The sequence below is a fragment of the Phyllostomus discolor genome, chromosome 4 (assembly GCF_004126475.2).
Source record: "Phyllostomus discolor isolate MPI-MPIP mPhyDis1 chromosome 4, mPhyDis1.pri.v3, whole genome shotgun sequence".
Taxonomy (NCBI): domain Eukaryota; kingdom Metazoa; phylum Chordata; class Mammalia; order Chiroptera; family Phyllostomidae; genus Phyllostomus; species Phyllostomus discolor.
Genome location: NC_040906.2, coordinates 104,641,256 through 104,663,379, shown reverse-complemented (window position 1 = coordinate 104,663,379; position 22,124 = coordinate 104,641,256). Strand labels below are relative to the sequence as shown.

At 50.1% G+C, this 22,124-nt stretch overlaps 2 protein-coding genes across 3 annotated transcripts; both read left to right on the top strand.

Moving 5' to 3' along the window:
* Positions 1-369: 369 nt before the first annotated feature.
* SLC44A4 (solute carrier family 44 member 4) lies at positions 370-11,632 on the top strand. Its single transcript, XM_036023843.1, has 21 exons — positions 370-468; positions 2,282-2,330; positions 2,642-2,715; positions 2,851-2,929; positions 3,958-4,057; positions 4,137-4,262; positions 4,426-4,486; positions 5,774-5,864; positions 5,960-6,028; positions 6,253-6,491; positions 6,594-6,693; positions 7,254-7,346; positions 7,622-7,724; positions 9,344-9,597; positions 9,685-9,779; positions 9,881-9,984; positions 10,094-10,167; positions 10,370-10,440; positions 10,536-10,630; positions 10,704-10,788; positions 11,391-11,632. Exons 1-21 carry the CDS (start codon positions 429-431, stop codon positions 11,507-11,509), a joined length of 2,121 nt encoding a protein of 706 aa, XP_035879736.1. The 5' UTR covers positions 370-428; the 3' UTR covers positions 11,510-11,632.
* A 151-nt stretch (positions 11,633-11,783) lies between these two features.
* Positions 11,784-15,898, top strand: NEU1 (neuraminidase 1). 2 transcript variants are annotated; one of them, XM_028509892.2, is made up of 6 exons: positions 11,784-12,175; positions 12,593-12,785; positions 13,504-13,766; positions 14,321-14,503; positions 14,679-14,901; positions 14,996-15,898. In XM_028509892.2, the coding sequence occupies exons 1-6, from the start codon at positions 12,014-12,016 to the stop codon at positions 15,220-15,222; spliced, it is 1,251 nt and encodes a 416-aa protein (XP_028365693.1). In that variant the 5' UTR covers positions 11,784-12,013; the 3' UTR covers positions 15,223-15,898. The 2 variants fall into 2 exon arrangements, with proteins under 2 accessions (XP_028365693.1, XP_035879737.1); XM_036023844.1 differs by having other exon boundaries at positions 11,798-12,175; positions 13,504-13,577.
* The last annotated feature ends 6,226 nt before the right edge of the window (positions 15,899-22,124 follow it).

Genomic DNA, 22,124 nt, shown 5'->3' with positions numbered 1-22,124 from the left:
AGCCGAAGGAATGTGAGTCCAAGGGGCAGAGTGAGATGGGAGGCTGGGCTGGTATAAACAGTAGCCCAGGACAGGAGGGGGCAGTGGGGGGCCACCAAGGACAGGGTCTAATCAAGGCCTAAAAGGCAAATAACAATCTTGGCTAGGGGATATGGACATGTGTGAGGTAGTTTGCAGGATTAGGAAGGATTCTTGGCGCATTCCAGGTCCTTCAGGTCATGGTCTGTGGGTCTCAGCAGCCCTGTGCCCTGTCCCTGGCTGGGCCTTCCCGCCCTCAGCCCTCCCTCCCACACGCCAAGGAGGAACTAGAGTGTGTCGAGTGTGTCAGGGGACCACAGGTGGAGGTGGGGCTGTGACGTGGGAGGGCGGGGCGGTTGGCAGGTGAGTTGCCTGGTCTCCCGGGCTCCAATCACTCCGGAGACTGAGCCATGAGGGGAAAGCAGGACATGGACGTGGAGGAGACTTACGGTGAGGCTGGGGAGAGGCCAGGGCCCTGCAGAGGGAGGGAGGCCTGGCTGGGCACTGGGGGAATGGTGTCTGGGGTTGGCCCTGGGGAGAGGAGCTGGGGGAGTTGATGGAAGGAGGCAGAGCTGGGGTTCTGCGAGGAGGACTGGGTTCAGGGGCAGGGCGCCATTGCTGAGGAAACTGGGGAGTGAAGCAGGGGTCTCCAAGAGGAAATGGGCTGGAGTCCCTGAGAAGAGGGTGATTGAGACCTAGACTCTGGTCTTTCAGGGCCGGCAGGGCCCTGATCAGGAAGCAAACCCTGAATGGAAGGAGGCAGGGTGTGGTCCTAAGGAGGGGGCTGGGGTTCAAGGGCTGGGGGTGTCCTGTACTGTGGAGCCTGCAACCTGCCAGTGGCGCGGGCCCCTGTCAGCAGTAAAGGCTGGGGTCCCCATGAGGAAGTTTCACCCTGGACTCTAGGTCTCTGAGGGAGACCGGTGCTTGGGGATCCACCTACCCGGGTCTCTGTGAGCAGTGGCAGGGGAAGTGAATTGTGCTGGGGGCCCCTGTGAGGAGTTGGGGCCCAGGGTCTTTATGGAGGGGGGATGGTTCTGCCTCTGGGTCTCTCTGTTAATAGAGGAGACGTTCTGGGGGCACCTTGAAGAACAGAGGCAGGGGCCTTATAGGGTTCCCATGAAGGGTAAGTCCTGAGGGGAGAGGGAGCAAGAAGCCCGTCTCCAGAATCTGTGAGGAATGAGGGCTGGGAGCCTGTCCCAGGGGTCTGAGGACTAGGGGTGGGGCGATATGAGGAGAGAGGAAACAGGGACCAGCCCCGAGGACCCCTGTGAGCAGTGAGGGCTAGAGGCCTGCCTACACAGGTCCCTTGGGATCTTGGGGGCTCTGAGCCCCTGCTCTGGAGAGGGGGACCCCAAAGCAGAGGCCTCCCAGAGCGGGGGCTTGAGCCCCAAAGGGGACCGGAGAAGAAGTTGTAAGGACTTTCCAGGACACTTCCTGGAACGGCTGGATCAACCATCGACCTCATGTCTGAGAGCCACGGAGGGACAGGGTCCAGAGCACCTGCAGACCTCACCTCCTTCCACACTTGTCCAGCCCTCCACTCTGCCTCCCATTGCCCACAAAAGACCCTAGGAGCCTAGCCCCACCTCCTCCCTGTGTGTACTCAGGGAGGACCAGGAACAGGACATGGTCACAATCCCAGTCACCAAGCTCAGGTGTCACCCTGATTTGATTGCATGCCCAGAGACAGGCAGTGGCCTGGAGACTGAGGTCCCTTCAGGTGGGGTCTACAGGGAGCTTCCTCTCTCCCCAGGCCCTGCAGAGTTGATGCTTTGGGTTCCAGTTTCTTTCCCCATGGCCTGGAGCCAGGGGTGCCATCTGGAGCAGATGGGGGAGGGCCTGTGACCTCCCTGAGGAGGGAAGGAGGGGGACAAGGATTGGAGCGTGAGGCCCACTGAGATTACTAGATACAGAGACCCACCTAACAACTAGGGAGAGTGTCTAGAGTGATGAGCCAAGGTGGGGGCAGGAGATAAAGGCCATTTTCCTGCTGCTGGCCTCAAGATGTGAACTGGAAATGACCCGTAAAAGCCCCCCTCTCCTTCCTTCAAGGCCACCTGAGTGGATTCATGATGAGTAGTCAGCTGCTGGCCTGACCTCAATCCTATCTTTCCTGCTTTCCAATTTCCTCTCCAGTCAGCCCTTCCACTGTCCATCTCCTGCAAACCTTAGTGAGGGCGGGGAAAGATTTGGGGGTTCAGGAAATGCGGAGAGAGACTCCTTTCAGTTCCTCACTTTTCAAACTGTTCCCCATTCCCCTCAGGGAAACCGGTCAAATATGACCCTTCCTTTCGAGGCCCCATCAAGAACAGGTGAGTTCTGGGGACTGCACTGGTGGGGGCAGGGAAGTTTGTGAGAAAGAAAACTTCTGTCCCTGGAGAGTTGGGACATTGTTGTGTGTGGAGGGGGCACAGGGACTTCCGGAGTGCTAGTGATGTTCTCGTGTGTCTTTTGGCATAATTCATCCAGCTGAGCATTTATGAGTTAAGCACTTTTCTGTTCTATTTTAGAGGAAAGTTTACCCACATAGAAAAAAGTTTTCTTAGAAAAATGAAATCTGCCAATGCCCACTCTCCAGTCTCCTCCAGTTCTCTTCCCCAAAGGCGTCCCTCTTCCTCTCCAGGAGCTGCACAGATGTCATCTGTTGTGTCCTCTTCCTTCTCTTCATTCTGGGTTACATTGTGGTGGGGATCGTGGGTGAGTTTCCAGTCGTGCAGAGCTGGGGCAGTGGCTGGGGGGCAATAACCCAGAGAGGGACCATACCCATGGCTGCCCCTATTTAAGTCCCTGCCCTTCCCCTCTGGTGATTCTTCTGTGTGTCTCTGTGTCCAGCATGGGTGTATGGAGACCCCCGGCAAGTCCTCTACCCCAGGAACTCTACTGGGGCCTACTGTGGCTTAGGGGCAAACAAGTGAGTACGAAAGAGGGCCAAAAGGGTGGTGAGTATGGGGATGGGCAGGAGACACCCAACACTCAGGCTCCAGGCCCTTCCCTCTTGCCCTCCCATTCCACCTCCCAGACCGCCTCCCTGAATCTCACCCCCCAGGCCCCTGTAAGCAGCCTCCATTGCTGGGAAGTTGGCTTATGAGCACTACCCCCATGTGAGGCAACGTAGAGTCAAGGTTAAGTGTATGGGTTTTATTTATTTATTTTTTAAAGATTGTACTTATTTACTTTTTAGAGAGAGTGGAAGGGAGGGAGAAAGAGAAGCAGAGAAACATCAGTGTGCGAGAGATATATTGATTGCTTCTCACATGCCCCCAGCTGGGGACCTGGCCCACAACCCAGGCATGTGCCCTGACTGGAATCGAACTGGCGACTTTTCAGTTCGCAGGCCAGCATTCAATCCAACGAGCCACACAGGGTTTTAGACTTCAGAGTCTGGTCTTTGAATCCCTAACTGGGATTCTGGCTGTATGGCCTTAGGGAAAGTACCCAACCCCTCTGAGCTTTGATATCTTCATCTGAAATGCAAGAATGGTCCCAGAAGTGAGGCCATCAGTCTTCGCAAGCAGGAAATTTCAACCAACAATAAAACCTCTAGTCTTTATATGGTATGTACATGTTCCAGGCAGGCAGTGTACTTTATACTCACAAAATCATTTAAAGCCATGGTGGAACTGAGGCAGTGAGCAATCAAATGACTTGCTGGAAGTCATAAAGTGGGTGGTGATTTGGCTCTAGGGTTCTTGCTCTTAAAGATTTGTCAGCATGAATTTGCTCAGTTCTGTCTGAACCATCTGCAATGCTGAATGACTCTGGAATTTTTTTAGTGTCTCTCACACCTCCCAGGTGGACTGAGCTTCCTGAGGCCGGGAGTTGGGTGGTGCCTGTCAAGCCCACCTGGGCCCACTGCAGCCTGGAAGCAAGGCCTGGCTGTCCCTCCCGCCCCCTACACCTGACCAGGCCCTGACACATGCACTTCCTCCTTTCCTGCAGAGATAAACCCTATCTCCTATACTTCAACATCTTCAGCTGCATCCTGGACACCAACATCATCACCGTCGCTGCACAAGGCCTGCAGTGCTCCACACCCCAGGTCAGAGCCTGGGGCCTGCCTCTGCCCAGATCCCCCCCAGATCCAGGTACAAGCCTCTCGGCATACTCTCTGCCCCCAGGTGTGTGTGTCTTCCTGTCCGGAGGCCCCGTGGGTCGTGAGTAACAGTGAGCTCTCACAGACGGTTGGGGAGGTCTTCTACGCCGCAGGCCGGGATGTCTGTTTGCCGGGGGTGCCCTGGAGTATGGTGAGCACTGCCCCAATGTCATTGTTGTCTTCAAGGAGGGGCCACATGGGTGGGGTTGTGAAGGGGAGTTGGGTAGATGGCTGTGGTGGTAGTGGGGGGGGGGGGTCAGTCCTTCATCCTGCTCTGTGACTGTGTGTCTGTCCATCCTCCTCCCACACCCCAGCCAGTACACCAAAGCCTGCAACAAGAGCTGTGCCCCCGTTTCCTCCTTCCTTCTACTCCAGGTGAGAAGCACACTCCTTCCTCAGGCATCAGCTAGTCCTATACTTTTATTGCTCAAATGAGGAAACCAGAGTCGGAGAGAGTGAAGTCACAACTTCACTCAGCACAACTGGGCTGAGGCAGAGTTTATCATGTACCTGCTGTGTGCCAGGCCCTGGGGACAGACTCAGGGAAGATGACAACTGCTCCCTGTGGGAGCTATGTGCTAGATGGGGAGATCGGAGATGTCCACAAAGAGGGTGCATGGGAATCTCATGAAGACATGCATGGAGAGTGTACATTGAGGTATATGCACAGGAGACAAACTAGAAGTTCACACAGTTGCTACTAAAGGATGTGACTGGGTGGTGGGATTGCAGGTAACTTCTTAAAAATTCTATATGTTCTTCTTTCCAATGGTAAATGTTATTTTTTTAAAGAAAAACATTTAAATTATAGCATGAGAAAAGATATTCAGTTCTCACCATAAGTACAAGAGGAAGTACCTCAAATGCTCCAAATTCAGGTTTGGATTTAAATCCCAGCACTTTCTAGGTGTGTGGTCTTGGGCCCATTACTTAACCTCTCTGAGCCTTGTTTCCTCATCTTTAGAATGTTGTCAATGCTGAAGCAAGTTTACCTGGCAAAGTTGTTATAAGGGTGGTGACAAGTGCTGTAGGCAAGTAGTAGGTGTCTCAGGAGACAGCATAGACTTCCTGGAGGAGGTGAGGTGTCGATGGAGCTGAACAGGGAGTAGTAGATAAAATTTCTGGAGGAGGGAGACACTCAGAGAGAGTTCAGCAAGAGCGCAGGTACAGAGGTGAGGGGAAAGCGGCTGTGTTCAGACAGTGGGTCCTTGAAGCCTGGCCATGAGGTAGACATTGGCCAGGGCAGAGCCTCTGGAGGTGTCTGAGCAACAGAGTAACCTTGAGCCTTGGAACGATGAGGCCCGTGCTGTGCCATAGTCTCTCCTGCACTTGGGCAGAGGGTGGGTTGATGGGTGGGTTGATGGGTGGCAAGGTTGGCGGTGTAGGTGTTGTAAGGGTCAGGCCAGAGGGGAGGAGGGTCTGCCAAGGCAGCAGCTCAGGGAGGAAAGGAAAGGGTCATTAAGAGACAGTGAAGGAAGCGTGGCCTGGGCTCTGTGGTCAACAGCTCCCTTTTGACTATAGGATCAGGAGCAACTGCCCGAGGGAGCAGAGCTCCTCTCCCCTCTCCCCTGAAGGCACTGTGGGCTGAGATGGGACCAGAGACTTTCAAGGCAAATCTCTGGGCCCCAATCCCCAACCCAATAGCCAGTTCTCTTCTTTCAGCTCTGGGGCGCTGTCTTCCATGGGTCAATAACAGTGCTTGGCCCGAACTGCCAGGGATCTCCGGCAACAACACCATCTACCAGGGGATCAGGTGGGCACCCCCTGCCTCCATATTTCTGTCCCTCACCCCTTCCCACCCACAGCCCTGCCTGACTCTGTCTTTCCCCATAATGGTCTTTTTGACAGCCTCAGTGCTCATGACATCAGCATTAAGATCTTTGAAGATTTTGCCAAATCTTGGTCTTGGATTCTTGTGTGAGTCACCAGATTCCGCAACTTTCTCCTTCCCTGCTCTTTCCTAATCCTCATCCTCCAGTCCATGTCTGAAACCCAGTCTTTAGAAAAAGAAGGAGGAGCCAGAGCTCAGAATGGACCTCAAGCCCAACAGGATTTATAATAGAAAGGAAGTTTAATCTGGGGTGTGAGGAAGGGCATTTGGGGACCAGGGGTAACCCTCACCTACCTCACCCTCCCTACAGTGCCCTCGCCGTGGCTCTGGTCCTGAGCTTGCTGTTTATTTTGCTTCTGCGCCTGGTGGCTGGGCCTATGGTGCTGGTCCTGATCATAGGGGTGTTAGGCGTGCTGGCATATGGCATCTACCACTGCTGGAAAGAGTACCAAGCGTTGCAGGGAGATCCAAACGCTTCCATCAGCCAGCTGGGCTTCACCACCAACCTCAGTGCCTACAGCAGCGTTCGGGAGACCTGGCTGGCAGCCAGTGAGTACCCTGTCCCCCTCTAAACGCCAGCTGCCCAAGGGCTGCCTGGGCCATGCCTGACCCTGGCCCTGACCCCTGCCCTTCTGTCCTGTCTACCCTCAGTGATTGTACTGGCTGTGCTGGAAGGCCTCCTGCTGCTCATGCTCATCTTCCTGCGGCAGCGGATCCGTATCGCCATCGCCCTCCTGAAGGAGGCCAGCAAGTCAGCACCTGTCTGAAGGAGATGGGGCAGAGGGGAGGGGTGTGGGCCGGTGTGGGCATGCTGGGCAGTTGGCAAGGAGCCCTGGAGATGAAGGGCAGAATAGTGTTAACTCTGATGTATGACAGCCTTTCTGAGCCTCAGTTTACCTATCAGTAATGCAATGCGGGGGTGGTAATTGTTCTTACCTTGTAGGATTGCCCTGAGGATGAAGTGAGTTAGGGTCTCAAGTGCCTTGAGCATGAAGCAGATCCACCTTGAGAATGATTGCTGTGGTGATGGTGGTTGGGTGGGATGACCCAGGAATCCAGGCAGGGAAGAGAAACAGCAGCCCGCTCCCAACCAAGACCTATCTGCCAAGTTGGCCAACACACCATACACTGAGGACTCGTTTCCCTTACTCTCCCTGAAGCCACACCACCCTGAGCCTGATTCCTTCATTTCAGTTCCCTCTGGGATCACCAGCAGTGTGCCCAGCCTGGGGGAGGGAGCAGGCCCTGCAGGGCAGAGGTGGGGCCAGGGCCAGTGGGGGCCTGCTGGTGGACGTACTCATCTCCCTGCAGAGCTGTGGGACTGATGATGTCTACCATGTTCTACCCGCTGATTACTTTTGTCCTCCTGTTCATCTGCATTGCCTACTGGGCCATGATTGCTCTGTATCCTTTTTGCACACAGCCAGCCCTCCTGGGGTCTGTGGGGCAGAGGGCAGAAAGGGCAGTAGCTGCACAATGTCTCAGCGCAATGGGAGGATGGCTCCCTTTCCTCTGGGCAGACACAGCCCCATCCCTAGACAGAGTTGGAAGAGGGAGGTCAGGCTGAATCCAGCCGCTTTGCACAGTGAACATCCTACATGAGGCCCTGGGAAGGGATTCCTAAGGAGGCACTCTGTAGGGGCCCACATGTGACCATGCTTTCCTTGACTTCCTTTTGGGTACCTGGCCACATCAGGACAACCTCAGTATGTCTTCTGGGCGCCCAACGTCAGCTTAGCCAGCTGTGAGACGGCACCAGTGAATACATCATGCGACCCCATGGTGAGGGGATTGGGGGTAGACAAGGAGGAGGCACCAACAGGTCTAAGGGGATCTCCACAAATGCCTCGTTGTGGAGTGGAGACTGAGGGTCAGAAAAGGCAAGGGGCTCATTCAAGGTCATACAGCATGCCCCCAGCAGAGCCCAAAAGGAAGCCAGTCCTCTGGCTCCACATCTAGTCATCCTGGCCTTGAGACAGGGAAGGACAGACACCTGAGGCAGGAGGAAGAGGTATGCTGTGCAAGACGCAGGGCCAGGCCTCAGGAAGCTGGATACCAGAACTCTACCCTCCCCAGGACACTCTTCCAGGAGGACCATGAGCAACCCCACCCAACTGGGTCTCAGTCCACTCATCTGGAAAGTGGAGCTAATCCTAATACCAATCTCTCAAGGTGGCCAAGAAGATTAATTGATATTGGGCATATAAAGCTCTTAGTGCAATGCTTGGCACCTGATAAGAGCTGATAACTACGGGTTTTGTTTAGTGTTTGTTTGTTTGTTTGTTTGTTTGTTTTAAATCCCCCTCCCTGGAAACAGAGCTCCCTAGATGATAAGCAGGCGGGACACCTGGGGTGGGGGTCTGGAAGAGGGGTTGCCGGAGTCTCCCCTGAGAGGGTCCCAGGGAGTGGCTCTGGACCTCTGGGACTTTACTGCCCTCGAAGCTTTCATTTGGCCACCTGCTCTGAGCTGGGACCGGGGCCTCTGCCCACAGCTGTTCCGTCCCACTCTGAAACAGGAGAGGGAGGTTTGCTTACCTTCGCAATAGGCCCACGTATGCCAGACACTGGGTGTGCAAGGCCCCAACGACCTGGTTCTTGCTTTCAATTTGCTCAGGATCTAGCATTGGAGATTGACACAAAGCCACAGTTACATACAAATGAAAAGTGGTGTATTTTCATATCAAATTTCAGCAGTTACCAAGGTTGTCACATTTGCTGGAAAGTATTTTGTTTTGTTTTGTTTTTGTTTTGTTTTTTTAATTTCTGTGTTTTACTTGTTATTTCAGAAACTTTCAAACCACATACTAGGTAGAGATTTCCTGTACTCAGATTCCACACCTTCAACTTTCTCATTTTATCCATCTCACCACTCATATGAGCAATTTTATTTTTTTAGAGTTTAAGGCAAATTCTGGACATCATGCCATTTCCCTTGTAAATACATCAGGATAGATCTTAACAGATAAGGACTTTTAAAAAGCATAACCACTATTGCCATTATCAAACTCAACTAAATGAACAATAACATTTTAATATCATCTGATATCCAGTCTTCAGTTTTGCTGGAAAGCGTTCCAGCTGGAGCTGCAGAGGCTACTCTGACAGGGCGCTACTAATTGAGTGCCAAGCTCTCCAGAGCCAGGCTTTGGTCACATGGCTCTCCACACACCATTAAGCCTTTGCCCACATGTCCTGGGACCTCCTGGGAGCTCTTGTGCCCACCCAGAGACCGAAAGAAGTGAATTATGCTCACACAATAGATAAGCTAAACCCAATTTGAACCTGGAGATGAATCTCCTGAAAGGACCTGCTTCCCCAGCTGGGGGAGGCTGTTACTTCCTGCCCTCTACTCTGGGAGTGGCAGGAGCTGGCTGGGAATGAGCTTAATTTGTGTCCCCCAGGCTCAGCCCATGAACTCCTCGTGCCCAGGGCTGATGTGCGTCTTCCAAGGCTACTTGTCCACAGGCCTGGTACAACGTTTTCTCTTCAACTTGCAAATCTACGCAGTCCTGGGGCTATTCTGGACCCTCAACTGGGTCCTGGCCCTGGGCCAGTGTGTTCTGGCTGGGGCCTTTGCCTCCTTCTACTGGGCCTTAAACAAGCCCCGGGACATTCCCACCTTCCCTCTGAGTGCTGCCTTCGTCCGCACACTACGGTAAGCCTGGGACCAGGGGCTACGAATTGTGAGCCTAGGAGTCCCAGGGATTTGGGGGCTGCCTCTGACTGACTAATCCTTCTGTAGTTACCACACAGGGTCTCTGGCCTTTGGGGCCCTCATCCTGGCCCTTGTGCAGATAGCCCGAGTCATCTTGGAGTATGTTGATCACAAACTGAGAGGTGAGCCAAGGTCAGAGGCTTAGGGAGGCCCAGCTGAGCAGCTGGATCCTCGGAGAGAGGCTTTCAGAACCAGTGTCCAAACCCAAGCTTCTGGTCCCCAGGAGCCCAGAATCCTATAGCCCGCTGCATCATGTGCTGCTTCAAGTGCTGCCTCTGGTGTCTGGAAAAGTTTATCAAGTTTCTGAACCACAACGCATACATCATGGTGAGCCCTACTGCGTAAGCAGCCCTCTGCTTCAAGGCCCTTGGCCCCAAACCCCCCACCCTGGCCCTGGTGAGTTCTCCACAGGTAATTCACCATTCCACCCACCCAGATTGCCATCTACGGGAAGAATTTCTGTGTCTCAGCCAAAAATGCCTTCATGCTACTCATGCGGAACATTGTCAGGTCAGGTTGTCCCCCCCACCCTGTGATCTCCCACGTACAGCCAGCTTCATGGGCATGCTGTGCTTGAAGGGCCTTGAACTTTCTTTAAAGCTCTGCTGCCTCAATCTTGAAATGTGAACAATTTTCATTTTGCCTCTGTCATGACAAATCATATAGCCCTGCTGGGCCCCTCACCCCCCATCTGCTCCAACTCCCCATGCAGGGTGGTTGTCCTGGACAAAGTCACAGACCTGCTGCTGTTCTTCGGGAAGCTGCTGGTGGTGGGTGGTGTTGGTAAGGACCAGGGCAGGAGTTACAAGGACAAAGAGTGGGGGTGCTGGGAAGCTAAAGAGGTGACTTTAGAGGAATGACACTGACCTCTCCCACAGGTGTTCTGTCCTTCTTTTTTTTCACTGGTCGCATCCCTGGGCTGAGTAAAGACTTTGAGAGTCCCCACCTCAACTATTACTGGTTGCCCATCATGGTGAGTGTGGCTCCTCGACTCTGCCTCATCCCCTAATTCGCCAAAGAAATCCTAACAGACCTGTGTCTTCCAGACCTCCATCCTGGGGGCCTACGTCATTGCCAGCGGCTTTTTCAGCGTTTTTGGCATGTGTGTGGACACACTCTTCCTCTGTTTCTGTGAGTGACTCCCCCCCCCACTGCCCCCCCACCCCTCAACTTCAAGGTAGAGGCTACTCAGGGTTTTTTGAAGACTTGGTGTTTCTAGACACAGCAACTTTGTGAGTCAAAGGAGCCAGAGCCAGAGGGAGCCTCTGCTGACATCCTCTGGCCAGGTGTTTGGAGGCTGATGGGGGAAGTGAGCTCCCAGGCTGGTGGGCTAGTGGGTTATTTCAAGAAAGAGCATTTCAGGAGACAGGCTTCCAGTATAATTTCCCGGGAAACCTTGGGTAGAAATGTAGGCTTCCCAGTAGGTGGCTGTAGTGAGCAAGGTTTTCTTACCCTACTGTATACATCCATTCAGACTTGAGTAAGGTACCAGGCTCTGCGCTAAGCGGTAAACATGCGAGATTGTTTGGTTTTGTTTTGTCCCCCTTCCCCGTTAACCCTTACAGGTTATGAAGTGGACTATTATTGACCCCACTTACCAATGAGTAAACTGAGATTACATAATCTACTGGTAGTGCAGCCTGGAAACCAGGCAACTGGTCACTTAGTCCCGGGTTTTGCCGGGAGTGCGGAGGTCCCAGGGTCCCCTCTAACTGGTTTTCGTTGTGGCTCAGTGGAAGACTTAGAGCGGAACGACGGCTCCCTGGACCGCCCCTACTACATGTCCAAGGCCCTTCTGAAGATTTTAGGCAAGAAGAACGACGCGCCCCCAGAGAACAGGAGAAAGAAGTGAGAGAGACGCGACCTTGAACCAGGACTGCACCCTGCCTATACAGCCTCCCAGCCTCATCCCCCTTTCAGGTCTTGATTTTGTTGTAAAAAGATTTTATTAAAGATTGATATTTTATTCCTTCGACAGTGAAACCCTTTTCTTCCGACTGGGCACTTTAAAATAGGCCGCGCCCCTATGACGTACACCAGCTGCTGTGACCAATCAAAAGGCTCCTGAGGAGTCATACCCGGCTTTTCCTCATCCCAGCCAATACGCTTCTCGGCCGAGTCACGCGCTCCGGGGTTTCAAAGGGAGCCAATAGGAGGGCTAGCTTAGAGGCGCTGATGGGTCACTTTAGAGAGTCGGAGTGTTCCGGAGGCCAATTAGAGTCCCGGAAGTGCAGCAGCACGGCTGGTTGAGGGGCGGCTTTGATGACAGCTGATTGTTTAAAGGGCGGGGGTCAGCTACTGACTCCAGCCCTGGTTTAGTCCTGGGGGCTAAGGTCGCGGTCACCGCGGGGGAGAAATGACAGAGAAGCGACCTAGCACAGTGCTCCTTGGCGGACCCGGGGGACCACGGGTGCTGGGGTTCGGGGGAGTCTGTAGGATACAGGTATTTGCCGCGATCTTCCCACTGCTGTTGTCTGCGGCAGTATTCGGGGCTAGGGCAGAGAACGACTTCGGTCTGGTGAGTCACCCCTCGCATAGCCCCATCCCGAGTCTCGAGAGCGGTCTATTCCTGGTGGGTCCCCTGGCACGCGGACTGCGGAGCCCCTCTTCTCCGCGCGACACTCTTTGACCCCGTTCCTTCCATCCGCTCCCAGCCCGTCTCCGTCTTCAGCCCCTTTTCCTCATTCTAGCTCCTTCCCTTTTCCAGGTTCCCTATGCTTTCTGAGGGCACCTTCTCCCCTCGCAGCCCCATTCCGCTCCCCTAGCTTCCCTCCAAACCTTCCTCTGGGTTCTCCTTCCTTGTTCTGGGACCCCCCGCCCCCAGTCGAGATCCCCATCACCCTGCCTGTCTCAGCGGAACTTGACCCAGAGCCTCTATTCATCCTTCCTAAAACCTCAACTCAAGTGTGTCCGGTTGACCCTTCTCCCTTCGCAGGTTCAGCCGCTGGTGACCATGGAACAGCTGCTGTGGGTGAGCGGGAGGCAGATCGGCTCTGTGGACACTTTCCGAATCCCGCTTATCACAGCCACTCCTCAGGGCACTCTTCTTGCCTTTGCTGAAGCCAGAAAAATGTCCACATCGGATGAGGGGGCCAAGTTCATCGCTCTACGGAGATCCATAGACCAGGGTATAAAGATGCCTGGGTCGCAAGAGCCGGTGCTAGGTCGGGTGAGGTGGGCAGGGGGAACCAGTCTGACCTGCCTAAGGGCCCTTGGGATGGGGTACCTTAGAGGGGGAACCAAGGAGAAAAGGTGACCAGGGCAGTGACATGGAAATTGGGATCACCACAAAGTTTAACATTTATTCAAACATCCACCCAGCACTTAACTATATACTTGGTACTGTTGTATTGTAGGTTCTGTGAAAACGGTTATGAACAAAAGATAAAAAATTCCTGCCCTCACAGGGTTTCTACTAGGGGGAAACAGACAGTAAGCATAACAAATAAGTACATGTATTTTTTGTGTTGGAAGGTGATCAATGCAATGACGACACATAAAATAGAACAGAGGTATGGGGAGTGCCAGAGTTTGATTGCAGTTTTCAGTAGGTGACATTTGAGCAAAGACTCACAGGACTGGCACGGTTAGCCTATAGGAAGGGTGTACCAGACAACATGTGCAAAGGCCTTGAGGAAGGAGGTGTTTGAAGAGTAGGAAGGGGCTTGTGTGGCTGGATGGAGTGAGTGAGGGTAGAATAGTTAAGATCAAAGGCATAAGCAGGTCTTGGAGGCCCCAGGGCCATTGTGAGGTCTCAGGTCCCTAGCAGGAAGTGAAGGTTACAGGGAGTGGTGAAAATGGTATCTCCAGGGTGCTCACCCTGGGTTTCTTCCCTTTTTTCTTCAGGCAGCACATGGTCTCCTACAGCATTCATTGTGGATGATGGGGAGACCCCAGATGGTCTGAACCTGGGAGCAGTGGTGAGCGATACCGAAACGGGAGTGGTATTCCTTTTTTACTCCCTATGTGCTCACAAGGCTGGCTGCCAGGTGGCTTCCACCATGTTGCTATGGAGCAAAGATGATGGTGTTTCCTGGAGCCCACCCCGGAACCTCTCCTTGGATATTGGCACTGAGATGTTTGCTCCTGGACCTGGCTCTGGCATTCAGGTCTCTGTCCTGAGATAGGTAGAGGGGGCTGCCTAGTGAAGAGCCTGGGAGATGCCCCAAAATGGACCTCTCCCAAGGAAAAGATCCTGTGAAGTCAGAATTTCCCTCTTAGGTGGGGTCCCTCAGAAGAAAGGGACATCCTGGGAGCATTGGGAAGATGTAACTTCCCACTTGGTGGTTGTCAACAGGGCTGCATATTAGGAAAAAAACACCCCTTCCTTTGGGCAGACACAAGTTTGTGCCATGGTGCACGGCTTGAGTGAGCACACCAAGTGTGAGAGTAAGCTCGCATCCATCACTGTGGCTGGGCCCCCTTGTCCTGTGCACAAACTGTCCAGCATAGGTCTTAGATGTCCTGAAGGAGCTTATTCTGCAAAAGAGCTTAATGCAGGCAATGGCTATTTGTGGGATCTCTGTCAGACCCTCAGCAAGCAAGCACAGAACTGAAGGGGACCATACGTGTCCTCACACTTAGGAGGTGGTGGGTTCCCCTTCCCTACCTCTGAGCCTCCCTCAGCATCTCCCTCTGTGACACCCAGCTTCCTTTCCCACAGAAACAACGGGAACCACGGAAAGGTCGGCTCATCGTGTGTGGTCATGGGACGCTGGAGCGGGATGGGGTCTTCTGCCTCCTCAGTGATGACCACGGCGCTTCCTGGCGCTATGGCAGTGGGGTCAGCGGCATTCCCTATGGCCAGCCTAAGCGAGAAAATGATTTCAACCCCGATGAGTGCCAGGTCAGGGTCCGTGGGCTGTTTCCCACACACTCCACCTGCCCTGTCCACCAGAGCACCATTTCATTCACAGAGCCAGGGTCTGGCTTCCAGTTTTGTGCCACCAGCCTTACTCCCTCAGGGACAGGGCCCTTTGCCCTGCCCCCTCCTGAAACCTTGTTCTCTCTCCTCTCCTCAGCCCTATGAGCTCCCAGATGGGTCAGTTGTCATCAACGCCCGGAACCAGAACAACTACCACTGCCACTGCCGAATTGTCCTCCGCAGTTACGATGCCTGTGATACACTGAGGCCCCGTGATGTGACCTTTGACCCTGAGCTTGTGGACCCTGTGGTTGCTGCAGGAGCTGTAGCCACCAGCTCTGGCATTGTGTTCTTCTCCAACCCAGCCCATCCAGAGTACCGTGAGTGTCTACCAGGGTGGGTGGGCAGGGAGCATGTTGTCTAGAGAAGGCCTGGGCAGAAACCCTCCTTTCCTGACTCTGCTGCTGTTCCCAGGAGTGAACTTGACCCTGCGTTGGAGTTTTAGCAATGGTACCTCATGGAGAAAAGAGACAGTCCAGCTCTGGCCAGGGCCTAGTGGCTACTCATCGCTGGCAGCCCTGGAGGGCAGTGTGGGCGGGAAGAACCAGGCCCCCCAACTCTTCGTCCTGTATGAGAAAGGCCGGAACCATTACACAGAGAGCATCTCCCTGGCCAAAGTCAGCGTGTATGGGACACTCTGAGTTGTACACCTGCCACAAGGGTAGAAGGCCCTGGACTCAGTCTTCAGGATGATGGGCCTATGGAGGGTCTGCTGGACATGCCTAAAAGACAGTTGCATCTTCCTTTAGATCCAGCCTTTTGCAAAATCAGCTTTTCTTTGACAGGGAAATCATTCCGTTAGGACTAAAAGCCTGGCTGTTTCTCCCACACAGGAAGTCCTGCCCCCACCTGGGTGTGCTTCCTTTCCACATTGCTGGGTCTGGCCCCATACACTTTTTGCCCTCTCAAGACAATGATTGGTCCTTTCTTTGGGCAGGGCTAGGTGGGCCTGTAGAATTGAATAAATGTGAACTTGAAATTGGGGAAAGCTGAGCTTCCTCTCTGAGGAAGGTACTAGCTTTGGAGAGGGTTGGTGAAGGGCCTGGGAGGGCATGGTATTTCTTTTCAGGTTAAGGGACTAGTAGCACCATCGGCCTTGACTATTTATGGATCAAAATGTTTGTAACACAAAATCTTTAATGAAGATGAATGAACGGGTGTAGAGTCTGTGGTTTAGTCAATGCCCATCTTCATGTCTGTGTTCCTTGTGTACACAGTGGGGCTGGGAATGAGCTCTGGGGAAGATGCTGTTGTTCTATGGCCTACGAACATCGGACTTTGGCAAATCAAACCCTCCTTTCCCTTTCACATTCTTTATCACTGAAAAACAGATTGACCTTCACAGGTATAATGCACAGTCAGAGGGGAATCCCACAAGGTATTTGAAACCTGCTCTGTTTTGTATCTCTAAGATGAGTGGGTGCTGTCCTCCACGAGGCAGGGAGCAGCTGTGTACAGTACAGGTGGCAAGCCTCTCCCAGGCCAGCCTGGCAGAGAATAAACACTGGGACAAATTATGGGAGAAAATAGCATCTTCATTCTACAGCAATGCTGGGAAAAGAACCTTGGCGGCTGGCTACAGGTGAGTGTGAGAGTCAGCATTCATCCTGATGGAAGGAAAGTACACCTGGATGACGTAGTAAGAATGTCTCTCACACAAAGGGATGAGGGCCACATTCATTTACAGTTAGAAGTTTGTTTCACTTGCAGCTGCTTCTCTAGCAAATGTTAGGATAATTTATCCTGCTGATAGAAGTGAAATAATACCACTGTATGAAGATATGCTATAATTTTGTTATATTTTATCCAAAATTTGTGACCAATAATGTAAAACTTCAATTTTTAAATTTATAGACATTTTCAAAAGCTCTCAAAAGTAAATAGCTTAACAAGCCCCATGTACTAAACATCCATCTAGTTTCAACAGTTATCAAGATATTGCCACATTGCTACTTCTGATCCTTTTTTGTGCCTTTCCCTTACTGAAACATTTTGTTTTATTTCGCCTTATTTTATTAAGATTTTATTTCGTAGTCCTGGTCAATAAATAAAATCTTAATAATTTTATTAAGTGGCTCAGTTGGTTGGAGCATTGTCCCATAGACCAAAAAGTTTGCAAGTTCAATTCCCTGTCAGGGCACATACATACTTTGTGGGTTCAGTCCCCAGCTGGGCATGTACAGGAGGCAACTGATCAATGTTTCTCTCCCTATCTCTTAAAACAATAAACATATTCTCAGGTGAAGATTCTAAATAAATAAATAAAATGAACATTTTTAAAAAAGATTTTATTTATTTTTAGAGAGGGAAGGGAGGGAGAAAGAGAGAGAGAGAGAAACATCAATGTGCAGTTGCTGGGGGCCATGGCCTGCAACCCAGGCATGTGCCCTGACTGGGAATCGAACCTGCGACACTTTGGTTGGCATCCCGTGCTCAGTCCACTGAGCTACGCCAGCCAGGGCTATTTTTTTTTAATATTTTAATTTTTAGAGACAGAGAAAGAGAGGGAAAGACACTTCAATGTGTGAGAGAAACATCAATTGGTTGCCTCTCGCAGGCCCCCAACCGGGTACCTGTCATGTGCCCCGCAACCCAGGCATGTGCCCTGGCAGGAAATCGAACCAGTAACTTTTCTGTTTATAGGCTGGCGCTCAACCCACTGAGCCACAGCAGCCAGGGCCTGAGGTATTTTAAAGCAAATCCCAGACCTCATGACATTCACCCCTTCATTCTTAAGTATACATCTCATTCTTTAAAACATAACATTTATTATATAACCATAATACCACTGTACACCAAAACATGAACGATAATACTGTGGTGTCATCCAATAACCAGTCGTGTTCAAATTTCATTGTCTCAAAAATGTCTTATTTGTTGTTGATTTGTTCAAATCAGGATCCAAAGAAAATCTATATATTGCATTTTGATGTCTCCTAAGTTTAACCTATAGTAATCCCACTTTTCTTTTTTATTACTATCTATACAAATACACAGTAGTTTCTCCTGTAACAGTTCCACTCTCTGGATTTATCAGTTGCTTCCTCAGAATGTCACTTAACTTCTTGCTCCATCTCTTGTATTTCCAGTTATCAAACCTAGAGTTTTTATTGGATTCAGATTCTATTTTAGGGGGTTCCTTCCCAGGTGCTATGTGCTTCCTATTCTGGCCCCCACAGGAGGCAAGTACTGTGGGCTCTACCTTCTCTGAGAAAAAACTGCATTTGGTGGGTTTCTATGGGTTCAGATGGCTATAGCCTGACCCTCCTCTTCAATGATCCCCCATTACCCTTCCTCTGACAATTTCATCCACAGATGAGTTTTGCCTGAATCAGTTATTTCATAATGGATTATGAAATGTTGATTTTTAAATTCTATTATTTTGCCCTCATTTGTTAGCTGGAATTCTTAAGTGAAAAAATAGCTTTCCTTCATCAAGGCTATTGGTCTTAAAGCATGGTCTGTATGGGAAGAGCTAGTTAAATGCTGAATGTCCCCCTTTAATTGCCTGCTCTTTGAGTGAGCATGTAATACTTTGCCCTGGCCACTAAACCACATTGCTACCACACAGGAGACACTTTGGAGGCAACCTGCAGGCCTGCGGGAGGAAGCAGGGGGCATTAAGAACAGGAGAAACGGGCAGCTTGTGCTTGTGGGGTCTGCTTTTCTAACACAGTTCATAAAATAGATACGATGCAAGGAAGAGTGGTGGGGTGGTATCTGCAGCAACTGGGAATCTGCTAACATCACTCAAAACTGCACATCTGACAGTCTTTCTGACAATATTATTTTTAGGGTGGTCAACAACGTGGGCTGTGAAAAAAATTCACAAAGAAAAGAAAATGCAGAGAGCAAAGTTTTTGTTCACTTTCCAAGAGTGAACAGGGACATGGTGTGGAGAGATACACCAGCACTGAGGGGTGGGGGCTTTGAGCTTTTATTGGATTACAATTGGATTATAAAAAGGGTTGTGGGGGGTGCTGTTGTGTGGCCACTGGGCTGTTGTGGGCATTGCAACACAGAAGGTTTCAGGTGGTTTTGCATAAGATGCAGTTTGTTCCAGTGTTATCTTCTGCCTGTGGTGTGGCAAGTGGTTAGTCACTGTCTGTTCTTGCTCTCCAGTAATTTCCAGTTCTACAAACATAAGCTCAGAAGAATAAAATGGCAGTCATGTTTAACAAGGTCATAGGGCCTACTCAGCAAATGGCACTGTCTTTATCCTTTCTTTCTCCTCTTGGGTTTTAAAATGGATTTATTCTTAATGACCTGGCCCAGTTCTAGTTAGGGAGTAGAGATGAAGGTCTCTCTGTAACTACTTCAGGCAGATTAGGACTGTAGAGCTGTCCCTGCCTGTTGGTCAGGGTATAGGTCATTAAGGGGGAAAGGGTGGAATTGGACAGCCCAAAAAGAGAGCTGCGGCTGGAGGCCATTTAGGGAGAGAATCTCCTAGAGCCTGGAAACTTTGTTGAATGAAGGATATGAGATATTTGAGAAGACATGGCCTAAAAGCAGGAATTTAAAAAGGCTGCTATAGGTCCTAGGAAGGAAGTTAGCCAGGAAAACCAGGACCAGATAGTGGCCTTAAAATCCCAAAAAGGGAGAGACAGAGTAGCAAGTAAATTATGTATGACTGACACTGCATCAATAGTTGTCAATAATTCCAAGTCAAAAGATGAAAGAAAAAATGGAACATTGGCTTGGAAAAAAACTAAAAAAAGTAGGATTCATTTCAGTTTGTGGGTGACAATTGGACATTGCAATTTCCACTGAAATAATTTCTCTCCCTAAAATCACCCTCATGTTATCAAAGAGACTGCATTAAGTTCAGTTTGAATTTAGCCTGATTATTTGCATGAACACAAGAATAGCAACTGACTATATAGGCTCTTTTAAATCTGCTTTGCTGGAATTTCACAAGGAACCTTCTGACTGAGTTTTAGTCCTTCAGGACACAGAAGTCAAGCCACATAGTTGCCATATGGCTTTGCCTGCAGTACCTATAGGTTTAGGTGGATTCTTCATGTTCTTGAGGTCCCCAAAATGTCTTCAGATTTCTTTCTTGCCATCTTTTAGGAAAGCAACCTCCATACCTTACCTGGAAAGACTGCCGTGAACCACCTGACCAAGCAAGGTACCAGGCCATGTCTCCAAGGGGCTTTTAATTGACTTCAAAGCCTATCTTAATTCCTTATGGCTTTCTGATGACATCCAGAATCCAGGCAACACACCTTTGATCATGACATTCCAGGCAAAGTCTGAGTTGATAAAATCACATTTGGAAACTGGTGCTATTATAAAAAGAACAGATTCTTACTGGATTTATGCAAATGCATTGCCATGAAAATAATACTCAATAAGAGTTGCTGAGTTCTCACCCTGGCTGGTGTGGCTTAGTGGATTGAGTACCAGCCTGAAAATCAAAGGGTCACTGGTTTGATTCCCACTCTAGGGCACATGCTTGGATCGCAGGCCTGATCCCCAGTGTGTGTGTGTGGGGGGGGGGGGTGTCTATAAATGTTTCAATATTGCTTAGGAGGGTGAAATTTACAAATTATTCTAGGGGGAGAAAGCAAGTTTTCTTACACCTGGAAAACAAAAAGATTTAAAATTAGCAATATTTGAGCAGTCATAAGTATAACAACTATCTTCAGTTCATTTAGTCCCATATAACCAAATTTTGTTTGTCTTGACTATTTGCCAGTATTTCCATGAATCTAGTTATTCCTTAGATACCTGTAATTTACAGTAAGTTGAGTAAGTCATACTCTAAACCATACTCTAAAGGTTTAGAGTAAGAAATCTAAACCTTTGGATAGGTTTCATGAACCTATCCAAAGATACATTTGCAAATGCACTAGAGTAAAAACAGTGACTATAAATGAAAAAAATTAAAATGACATGGTTGTAGATTCGATTAAAATGTAATTTATTAGAAAATTTGCTTCCGAATTTCTGGCCAAGATGGAGGCATAGATAGACACACTTGCACAATCAAAATAAGAACAATTGAAAAACAAAAAACCAGTACTGACAGAAAATTGAACTGTATGGAAGTCCGACAACCAAGGAGTTAAAAAGTAGACACATTCATCCAGAATGGTAAGAGGGATGGAATCGGGGAGCGGGGATGAAGACGGCTCACTGCAGGGCAGCTGGCAGACCCCAGGAGCGCAAAGCAGCAGCTGGGGGACCCAGTGAGGCGCTGGGTTGTAGAGGGGTGTGGTGCGTCTGGTCCCACATTTGCATGCAGATGAACCAGGCAAAACGGGAGTGAGACAGACCGAGCAACCCAGGGTCCCAGCATGGGGAAAGAAAGCCTCAAAACACTGGTTGAAAACACCTGTTGGGGTTGAGGTGCCAGAAGAAACTCCCAGCCTCACAGGAAAGTTTGTTGGAGAGACCCACAGGGTCCTAGAACATACACAAACCCACCCACCTGGGAACCAGCACCAGAAAGACCCAACTTACTTGCAAAAAGTGGGGGAAGTGACTGAAATCCGACAGAGCAGACCAAGCAGCACTGTTCCCTCTCAGACCCCTCCCCCACATACAGTATCCCAAAACAGTGATGTGGGTTTCCCTGCCCTGGTGAACACCTAAGGTTCTACCCCTTACTATGTAATGGGTGTGCCGAGGCTAAAAAAAAAAGTGGCCCAAATGAAAGAACAGATCAAAGCTCCAGAAAAACTACAACTAAGCAATGAAGAGATCGCCAACCTATTAGATGCACAGTTCAAAACACTGGTTATCAGGATGCTCCAGGAACTCATTGGAGTGACACCCAGGAAGCAATAAGGGTTGCATTATGTGAAATAAAAATCTACAGGGAACCAGCAGTGAAGGGAAGATAACCAGGACTCAAATCAACATTTTGGAGCAAAAAGACAAAAGAAACATTTAACCAGAACAGAATGAAGAAACACGAATCCAAGAAAAATGAGAAAAGGCTTAGGAACCTCCAGGACATCTTTAAACATTCCAACATCCAAATCATAGGGGTGCCAGAAAGAGAAGAGGAAGAACAAGAAATTGAAAACTTATTGGAATAAATAATGAGAGAGAACTTCACTAATCTGGCAAAGGAAATAGATTTTCAGGAAGTCCAGGAAGCTCAGAGAATCCCAAAGAAGTTGGACCCAAGGAGAAACATACCAAGGCACATCATAATTACATTACCCAAGATTAAAGATAAGGAGTGAATCTTAAAAGCAGAAAGGGAAAAGGAGACAGTTATCTACAAAGCAGTTCCCATTAGACTATCAGCTGATTTCTAAAAACAAACAAACAAACAAACAAAAAAATGCCCTGGCTGGTGTAGCTCAGTGGATTGAGCCCGGGCTGCGAACCAAAGCATCGCAGGTTCAATTCCCTGTCAGGGCATATGCCTGGATTGCAGGCCACAGCCTCCAGCAATCACACATTGATGTTTCTCTCTCACTCTCTTTTTCACTCCCTTCCCTCTCTAAAAATAAATAAATAAAATCTTTTTTAAAAAATTGCAGACAAGAAGGGGCTGGGAAGTAGTCTAAGTCATGAAAGGCAA